This window comes from Muntiacus reevesi, chromosome 8, assembly GCF_963930625.1.
Source record: "Muntiacus reevesi chromosome 8, mMunRee1.1, whole genome shotgun sequence".
Classification (NCBI taxonomy): Eukaryota; Metazoa; Chordata; class Mammalia; order Artiodactyla; family Cervidae; genus Muntiacus; species Muntiacus reevesi.
Window position 1 is genome coordinate 28,038,229 of NC_089256.1, and position 10,614 is coordinate 28,048,842.

The following is a 10,614-nucleotide window of genomic DNA, read 5'->3' on the forward strand; positions in this document are numbered from 1 at the left end:
TGGGAGTGGTCCTGGTGTGGGCTCTGGAAATGCACAGGGTAGTTGTGCTTCTTTCAATATCTTGAAGGGATGGGCCGTGCTGGAATTGAAGGGATGGGGACCAGTTCTGGTAAATGTGCTGTATGCACAGGACCATGCTGTACCACAAGGGATTGTCCTGCTCATTGGCCCTGAAACAGTCAGTTACTAATATGCTGGGAGCTCTATGTCTGTTATTTAAAAGCCTGAAAATAACCATATGAGGTAGATGACGATGTTTGTTGTTGTTCAGCCACTAAGTCATGTCCAACTCTTTGTGACCCTGTGGACTGCAATATGCCAGGCTTCCCTGTCCATCACCAACTCGTGGAGCTTGCTCAAACTCAGGTCCAGCAAGTCGGTGATGTTATCCAACCATCTCATCCTCTGTCATCCCCTTCTCCTGCCTTCAATCTTTCTCAGCATCAGGGTGTTTTTCAAATGACTCGGTTCTTCGCATCAGGTGGCCAAAGTATTGGCACTTCAGCATCAGTCCTTCCAGTGAATATCCAGGGTTGATTTCCTTTAGGACAGACTGGTTTGATCACCTTGCAGTCCAAGGGACTCTCTAGAGACTTCTCCAACACCACAGTTCAAAAGCATCAGTTCTCCAGCACTCAGCCTTCATTATGGTCCAAGTCTCACATCCATACATGACTACTAGGAAAACCATAGCTCTGACTCTCTGGACCTTTGTTGGCAAAGTGATGTCTCTGCTTTTTAATAGACTATCTAGGTTTGTCATAACTTTCTTGCAAGAAGCATGTTGTGTTTTAATTTCATGGCTGCAGTCACCATCCCTGGTGATTTTGGAGCCCAGGAAAATAAAAACTGTCACTGTTTCCACTTTTTCCCCATCTATTTGCCACGAAGTAATGGGACCACATGCCATAATCTTCTGTTTTTTGAATGATGAATTTTAAACCATCTTTTTCACTCTACTTTTTCACCATCATCAAGAGGCTCTTCAGCTTTCTGCCATTAGGGTGGTTTCATCTGCATATCTGAGGTTAGTGATATTTCTCCCTGCAGTCTTGATTCCAGCTTGAGCTTCATCCAGCCTGGCATTTTGCATGATGTACTCTGCATGTAAGTTAAATAAGCAGGGTGACAATATACACCCTTGACTTCTTTGCCAGTTTTGAACCAGTCTATTGTTGCATGTCTTCTGTTTTTAACTCTTTGCTTCTTGACCTGCATACAGGAGGTAGGTGAGGTAGTCTGTCTGATATTCCCACCTCTTTAAGAATTTTTCACAGTTTGTTGTGATCCACACAGTTAAAGGCTTTAGCACAGTCAGTGAAGGAGAAGTAAATGTTTTTCTGGAATTCTCTTGCTTTTTCTCTGGTCCAGTGGATGTTGGCAGTTTGATCTCTGGTTCCTCTCCCTTTTCTAAATCCAGTTTGTACATATGAAAGTTCTTGATTCACAAACTGTTGAAACCTAGCTTGAAGGATTTTGAGCATTACTTTGCTAGCATGTGAAATGAGTGCAATTGTACAGTAGTTTGAACATTCTTTGGCCTTGCCCTTCTTTGAGATTGGAATGAAAATTAGCCTTTTCCAGTCCTGTGGCCACTGCTGAGTTTTGCAAATTTGCTGGCATATTGAGTACAGCACTTTAACAGCATCATCTTTTTGGATTTAAAATGCCTCAACTGAAATTCTGTCACCGCCACTAGCTTTGTTTGTAGTGATGCTCCTAAGGCCCACTTGACTTCATACTCCAGGATGTCTGACTCTAGGTGAGTGATCATACCATCGTGTTTATCTGGGTCGTGAAGATCTTTTTTGTACAGTTCTGTGTTTTCTTGCCACCTCTTCATAATATCTTCTGCTTCTGTTAGGTCCATATGGTTTCTGTCTTTTATTGTGTCCATCTTTGCTTGAAATATTCCCTTGGTATCTCTTATTTTCTTGAAAAGATTTCTAGTCTTTTCCCATTCTATTGTTTTTCTCTATTTCTTTGCATTGTTCACAGAGGAAGGCTTTCTTAACTCTCCTTGCTGTTCTTTGGAACTCTGCATTCAGATGGGTACATCTTTTCTCTTCTCCTTTGCCTTTAGCTTCTCTTCTTTTCTCAGCTATTTGTAAGGCCTCCTCAGACAGCCATTTTGCTTTTTTGCATTTCTTTTTCTTGGGGATGGTTTTCATCACCGCCTCCTGTAGAATGTCACAAACCTCCATCCATAGTTCTTCAGGCACTCTGTCTATCACATCTAATCCCTTGAATCTATTTGTCACTTCCCTCCTTCGTAAGGGATTTGATTTAGGTCATACCTGAATGGTCTAGTGGTTTCCCCTACTTTCTTCAATTTAAGTCTGAATTTGGGAATAAGGAGTTCGTGATTTGAGCCACAATTAGCTTTTGGTCTTGTTTTTGCTGAATGTATAGAGCTTCTCCATCTTTGGCTGCAAATATAATCAGTCTGATATCGGTATTGACCATCTGGTGATGTCCATGTGTAGGGTTGTCTCTTCTGTTGTTGAAAGTGATATTTGCTATGACCAGTACATTCTCTTGGCAAAACTCTTATTAGCCTTTGCCCTGCTTCATTTTATACTCCAAGGTCAAATTTGCCTGTTACTCCAAGTATCTCTCGACTTCCTACTTTTGCATTCTAGTGCCCTATGATGCAAAGGACATCTTTTATGGCGTTAGTTCTAAAAGGTGTTGTAGGTCTTCATTTAAGTGAAACTAAACAAGTGAAACTTTATTTATAGCATGCCGTTTTTGATCTACGTTTTGTTGGTTTTCTTTTTGGAGTGTAAAGTGAAAGTATCAGTTGCTCAGTCGAGTCCGACTCTGCGACCCCATAGACTGTAGCTTGCCAGGCTCCTGTGTCCATAGAATTCTCCAGGCAAGAATACTGGGGCGGGTTTCCATTCTCTTCTCCAGGGGTTCTTTCCAACCTGGGTCTCCTGGATTGCAGGCAGATTCTTTACTGTCTGAGCCACTAGGGTAGTGTCTTAATTTTTTGATGGAGATTTTCATCATGCAGGGTTTTATACATTTCTTAGCTTAAATTTGCACTTTGATAGTAGTATTTTAAAATTTTACAGTTATAAAATTTTTTTGTCAGATTGAATTACTGGAAGTGGAAAAATCACAAATCCGTTCGCAGTGTGAAGAACTGAAAGCTGAAATCGAACAGTTAAAATCTACAAGTGGACAAGTAGGAGCTGATGTATCAACTTCAAGTAACATCGAGGAGTCTGTAAATTTCACTGATGGGGAAAGGTAATATGAGATGAGGCAGTTTGGCTGGGGCTGCAGTTGTGGTTAGCATGATACTTGCTAGTACACATCAAAGGTTGTTCTATCAAAAGAAGTTGCTTGCTGTTGTGATCCCAGCATTATGATAGATACAAAAAGAAGTATATGTCATCATCCTTTCCTTCAGGGAACTAAGTTTAGTGAACCTAAGTGAAATAGGAATTTCAAAGGAATAAATCTCTGATTGGTCAGAGTGGTTAGGAATATTTTTGGGGGAAAGTGAAAATTATCCCAGATGTTAAAGAATGGGCTGAATTAGGCGGTGACTAGAGGATAAGGGTCCATTTCATGAAACTTAGTTTTTCACCTTGATTTCTTTCTGTGCTTGGCACCACTTATTTATGGTTTGCTGTCTCATTTTACTACATGCTTTACTACAGTTTACTACTCGTTTTACTACAATTTTCCCACAATTTTCCCTTAGGAAATCCACAATTACTGAAAATTGCTGTTACAGTTGATTAATAAGGATGAAGTTCTGTGAAAATAAGAAAACATAAATGAATGATTACTCTCAGTAAGGTATTAAATGGACTTGGGATTCTGACAGCATTGGTGGTCTATTGATAGCTTATTATTCAAAAACATTCATTAAGAAAAAAAAAAGGTCGTTAAGGGATAAAACTGTATAACTCTTCCTGCTAATGTAATAAGACTTGGTACCTGAAACATACCATTGTTGGGAAATAGTTTACCATCCTTACCTGACATTTAAGTTTTTGAAGGATTTAATTAAATCTGCTTATGGAAATAGAATGAATAGATTAGTACATATAACTGTGGGGTCAAGGTTTCAGAAAATAAACTCCCAACTGGTGTCTCTGAAGACATTAGCCACAAACATCTGTAGTGCTTGTAAAATGCAGATCCTTGGGCCGAAGTATGGGTTACTGAGTTGGAAACTTTTAAACAGTTTTCCAGATGATTCACTTGCACACTGAACTTTGAGTCATTGATGACCATTTAGATTTGTGCTTTCCAAGACAGTATAGCCATATTTGGCCACTGGTACTTGGAATATAGCTAGTCTGAGTTGAGATGTGCTTTAAGTATAAAATACATGCTGGATTTTGATGCCCTCATACTCAAAAAAAGGAGAAGAAAATGCCTCAATATTTGATTATATGATGAAATGATATTTCATGTGTAACAAATTTATTGCTTCATTTTAGTTTTTCATGTCTTTAACATTGCATGTGGAGCTCACAGTGCTTTTTCTCGGTTCTGTTACATATACTGAAATAGGGTCTTGTGATGTGTCCTGTAGAGAAGGGCAGTTAGCCAGGACAGTCCAGAGACTTAAAGGTTAGGAAGGTCAGACATGGCTGTAGGGTCATGCTGGCCCTTTGTTTTTTGTCTAGAAATTAGGCATCTGATTGAAGATGAGTGGGTAATCTTGGACAGAAAGCAACTGTTATGGGAATGGTGTAAAATTTTATCCAAGATCCAATGGAATCCTAAGATAAGCTCACAAACCAAATGTAAAATCACATTTTTGTGTGTTGTCAACCTAAGATGAGCATCTTGTTCCTTCAGAGATTTCTACCCTAGAAAGATCAGTATCTAAACTAAAGATAGGCTTCTTATATTTGGGAGGGGGCAGAATAGGAACAACTCTAACATTCTCTTGATCCACGTGTTGCACTCAATCTTCAACGAAAGACCACTTGCTGAATAGTTGTAGGTATATCTCTAAAGTCCAGAATGTTGATATTCAGATACCTACATGTATGGAAATCAGGAAGGAATGATAATGATCGTTTAATCTAGAGTTTCCCAGTGTTTATAATGAATTCATAGTATAATTGATAGTGAACTTTATTTAGTATGTGATAGGTTCAGAGAAATCCTGCATTTAAAAAAATCTTGTTTAACATTATTTAACCCAAAGTTTGTTAAGCTTAGTTAACCTCAAATCCATTTATACAACTGTGGATATCTTACAGAACATGGTTTAGGGAACAATTCAGTTTAGTTTCCTCAGAAGGAAGCTGAAATTCAAAGAGCTATGTCTTATTCTTAGACCAGTGTTCTCACTAGTATATCAATACTGTTTTCCAGGTAATAACAAGATTTTCATTTGTAAATAGCATCTTGTTATTTATGTATTTACCAGTCCACATCTTTTCCAATCTCAAATTGAAATTATATTAGTTGGAACCAAACAGAGCCACTAGTTTTATGGAACATTCTGTTTACCAACAGATAAATACTTAGTTGTTAAATTATAAATTATTAAATGAATTATTAAATCCAGTTCTCTTCAAGTTTTGCTTTTCATTTAGCTTGTGTGCCATTCTGCTGAGGTTCCATTTTAATATTTCTCTTAAATTTTAAGCCCTACGTGAATATTAAGCTGTATTATTATAATATTCATCTAATAGGTGTAATGTTTGTATTTTCAGCCTCAAACTTCGATCTCTTCGAGTTAACGTAGGACAGCTCCTGGCCATGATTGTACCTGATCTCGATCTTCAGCAAGTGAATTACGATGTTGATGTAGTTGATGAGATCTTAGGACAAGTTGTAGAACAAATGAGTGAAATCAGTAGTACTTAAAGTGTATTCGAGATAATAAAAAACATTTGTTCAGTCTTCTGGTTGTACAGCTTTCGAAATGTAAACAGTTTTGTTATAGATATGATAGGTAACAGACTGAAGAACCATAATCTTTGCTGTATTCTATGCATCAAGTGTGGACACAAATACTGTGGACACATTATCACACCTTTTGAAATGCCTGTGAATCATTAATATTGAGAAAGCTACACAGCTAACTCATGATTCTGCTTTGAAATGTAAATACTTAATAACTAAGTCTGCACATATTTTTTTATCACCCTAAAGGACTCAAGTGTTTTTCACCAAGAGGTTTTCAGGTTGCCCCTAACCTTTGTGCAATCTTTTCTGGTTACCTAAAGTGTATTTTTCTCTGACTTGAAGGCTGTGCCATAATATGAATGGAAATGTTCCTTTGGTTTTCTTACAGAAAAGTTTAAAACAGGGTTTTTAAAAATGGAATAACAGTCCTGATAAGTTTTAAGTGAATTGAGCATTAATGTTTCTTTTTTATAAATTCCTATTTCCTGAAATATTTTATTCATGAAAAGAAAGTAAAGCAGAAACTCCATTTTTGCCAGGATTTTTTTTGTGTGGAGATTGCCAATCATGATCAAACGCAAAGTGTTTTTTACAGAAAAAAGTAATGATTTTTAGTATAAAAGTATCAAAAATATTAAATGTCCCACATTTACCTTGAAGCCCATTTTTGGCTGCTTTAGTTCGCATGGAGTGGGCACAATGATTGTTTAATATTTCTTTTTGTGAAATTTCTTGTACAGCCTTTTGTAGAATTACTACAGGTTAATATGAGTTGAGGAAGACAATCTTTCTCCAGCACTACTGCATACTTTTTATTATATTACAAACCTAAGTGTTTTGTGTCCTGGAGTTAAGCAACAGACAACCTAGGATTATAGTATTACATGCCCTAAAAATTATGCTTTATTGGTCCCATGTTTTGTGCAATTATAAAGAGATGGCTTTCTGTTAAGTGTAACTGTATATAATTAAGAATCATATTTTCCACAACTAAAATGTGCATTATTTTTTTCAAAGTTTTATCATTGCTATTTATTTTTACTTTTGTTTCTGAACATTGAATACATGTTCCTTTTATATGCTTAATTACATGTCTATCATGTACAATGTTAAATTTTTACTGTACATTAACTTCTAGAAAAAGCAAATAAGTGAAATTTTATTTGCTTGATAAGGTAATTGAAAGTGTATTTTTGGTATGAAGCTGGTTTTCTGTCACAATTCTATCTGCTCAGATTTTAAAAATCTTGTAATAAGATAAAAATATATATGATGGCTAACATTTCAGATATTACTTTTGAGGAATTCTATATTCAAGTTATATTTTGAAAACTAAGATTGTGTCTGTTAAGACCCTCAAGTTGAGCTCATTATATTTATTAGAAGTTACATTTAGAAGACTAATACTGTTTGTTTCCATTAAGACTCTTTTAAGACTGGGCTCACCTTGAGAGTGTGTATGTGCATTTTACACTGAAAAAGAAACTTTCTTTGTATAAATCATTTAAAGAAACCTTGTCTAAATGAGAGCAGCTGTGTATAGCATGTCTAAGTTTGTGAATATTTATGTAGCACTTATTTCTGGAATTTGCAATTTTCCCCTTTTGGTCAGCTATATTCTTGCAAAAATCCATATTATATGGCTGTTAACTGGCTTAATGGGAAAATTAACCATAGAATTAGTAAGAGAAACTTGCTTGCTAAGTTGATTCTTTGAAAATATTTAACCTAATATTCACTCTTTAAGAAAATATTGCCAAGATAAGACTGAAAATGTGGCTAGCAAATTTAAGAGAAGAACAACATGAACCCACATCGCATATATTGAGGTACCTCTGCCTCTTTTTTTTTTTTGTTAAATTTGTTAAAAGGCTAGTGTGGGAGGAGTGTGTTGCTTAAACCAGTTGTTTAAAGCTTTAAAACAAAAACAGTATGAGGACGTAAACTAGAATTGTCCACAGTCCCTACAAACAGGACCTCAGCAAAGACTACAAACTCAGTAAAAGCTAAATGTTCACACAGCAAGGCCAGTGTGGCATATCGATGTTTCCTTTATTTGGCCTCAATTCCTAATGTGGGCAGGTGGCGCTGGTGACTGCCCACGGTCTCAGACAGTTGACTTGTGGTATCACATGACCCGTTAGGTCATTATTTGACATGGAGCAATAATCAAAGATGATACGTCCTGGTGGTTCTCACCACTGACTGCATTTTATAATCACTTGTGGAGTTCTTAGAAATCCCAATGTGAGGATGCTCCCCATACTATAAGAGTTTTGAGGGTTGAACCAATTGTCAGGCTTTTTTTTAAGGCCTCCCAGTATACCATCAGAGCCAAGAGCCATTGATATATACCCTCTAGTGATGAGTGTTTGTAAGTGTTGAAGTCAGATGGTTCCTGAAACCAACCCAGAATCTGCATGGCCACTTTCTCACTGGGGTACGAGGTCAGGGAAAGGGAAGCAGAGCTGGTGCCCAAGTTAGAAATGTAAATAACAACAGAATGGTATAATGTGAAAAGACTTCCCCACTGCCTCCCTGAAGGTGACCAGTATTCTTTGTTTGTCCTTCCAGAAAATGTTAGCTGCATACATATACACATTCATATATATGCATTCAGTTTCTATTAAATTTTATATCTTTATATTTGATTATATATTTGTATCAAATCTATATAGGTATTAAACCATGTAATTGGTAACATTTCCATATTACTCTTTGAACAGCATTTTAAAATGACATGAATATGCTCCCAGTGCTCCTTTATTTCTTTCTGGAAAAAACACTACTGTGAAATTAATACCCACCACACATACTTTTTCAAGAATATCCAATATGTAAATTCCTTGTAGTGAATACTGATTGATCAAAGGGTATATGTTAATTTTAATAAATGTTGCCATCCAGAAATCGTTGTACTTAAACTCCTATGAAAAATAAATGTACGAGTGTGTTTTTTCCTATCTCCATCAAACTTACTAATACGTGGGAAAATGGCAGCTTGCTATTCTTTGTCCCAGGTTGAACATGTTTTCATGTTTTATTGGCCACTTTAATTACTTTTTCTCTGTTCCCCATCATAACTCTGCCACCTCTTTTGGATTCTTCGATTTTTTGTTTGTTTTTTCCCAATTATTTTTATTAGTTGGAGGCTAATTACAATATTATAGTGGTTTTTGCCATACATTGACATGAATCAGCCATGGATTTACATGTGTTCCCCATCCTCAACCCCCCTCCCATCTCCCTCCCCGTCCCATCCCTCTGGGTCATCCCAGTGCACCAACCCCAAGCACTTGTCTCATGCATCCAACCTGGACTGGCGATCTGTTTCACACTTGATAATATGCATGTTTCGATGCTGTTCTCTCAGATCATCCCACCCTTGCCTTCTCCCATAGAGTCCAAAAGTCTGTTCTAAACATCTGTGTCTCTTTTTCTGTCTTGCATATAGGGTTATCGTTACCATCTTTCTAAATTCCATATATATGCGTTAGTATACTGTATTGGTGTTTTTCTTTCTGGCTTACTTCACTCTGTATAATGGGCTCCAGTTTCATCCACCTCATTAGAACTGATTCAAATAAATTCTTTTTAATGGCTGAGTAATATTCCATTGTGTATATGTACCACAGCTTCCTTATCCATTCGTCTGCTGATGGGCATCTAGGTTGCTTCCATGTCCTGGCTGTTATAAACAGTGCTGCGATGAACATTGGGGTACATGTGTCTCTCAGTTCTGGTTTCCTCGGTGTATATGCCCAGCAGTGGGATTGCTGGGTCACATGGCAGTTCTATTTCCAGTTTTTTAAGGAATCTCCACACTGTTCTCCATAGTGGCTGTACTAGTTTGCATTCCCACCAACAGTGTAAGAGGGTTCCCTTTTCTCCACACCCTCTCCAGCATTTATTACTTGTAGACTTTTGGATAGCAGCCATTCTGACTGGCGTGTAATGGCACCTCATCGATCTATTGTTTTAAAGAAGCTGAGTGCCTGTTAATGTGGCCACAAACGGCTCCAAGCTTTCAGAAAACCTGCTGTTGGTGAAATCTTACTTTGCACGGTGTCTCATAGATTCATTGGGATGGAGGGAGAGTCTCACTGGAGTCAAGTTTTTCTGGCTTTATGGGTGCTGACCCCCGTTTAGTCAAAAAATCCACATAATTTTGATCCCCCCCAAAGTTAATAATAACTTGACCAGAAGACTTACTGATGAATAGTCAAGTAGCATATATTATGTTATATGTATCATTTACTGTATTCTTAAAGTAAGCTAGAAAAAGAGTCATAAGGAAAATGTTTAAAGTACTGTACTACCAAAACTTGTCATTTGTTTACAAAAAGATGGACCATCTCAGTGTGTATGTCAGTGTTGTCTTGTGTGATAGATACTGAAAATGAGAAGGTAATGTAAAGAATTCATATTTATTTACAGGTGTAATGATTCATGCACCAATAATAAAGAAGCAATAATATGATTGCTTTATGGCAGCCTAGTATAACAAATACAATTGCTTCATGGTAGCCTATTCTGTACACTAATTATTATCAAATTTTTATGGTATATAGTTTTATACTCATGGCATACAGTATTATAGTCATATTCTTAATACAGTATTGGAAATGTTGCATGTTTTTTTAAACTTAACTGTAATGATAAGCCGTTTTTCCAGTTAGAAACATACTGTATGGTAATATAATTCTTTGAGAGCAAAGT

At 36.8% G+C, this 10,614-nt stretch overlaps 1 protein-coding gene across 1 annotated transcript in view; it reads left to right on the forward strand.

The window, feature by feature from the left end:
* The window catches only part of MORC3 (MORC family CW-type zinc finger 3), a 40,480-nt gene extending 31,644 nt beyond the window's left edge, over positions 1 to 8,836 (forward strand). Inside the window, exons 16-17 of the mRNA XM_065942373.1 lie at positions 3,101 to 3,258; positions 5,700 to 8,836. Coding sequence (XP_065798445.1) covers positions 3,101 to 3,258; positions 5,700 to 5,853 — 312 coding nt within the window. The 3' untranslated portion in view covers positions 5,854 to 8,836. The remainder of the gene's footprint in view (positions 1 to 3,100; positions 3,259 to 5,699) is intronic.
* Positions 8,837 to 10,614: the final 1,778 nt, after the last annotated feature.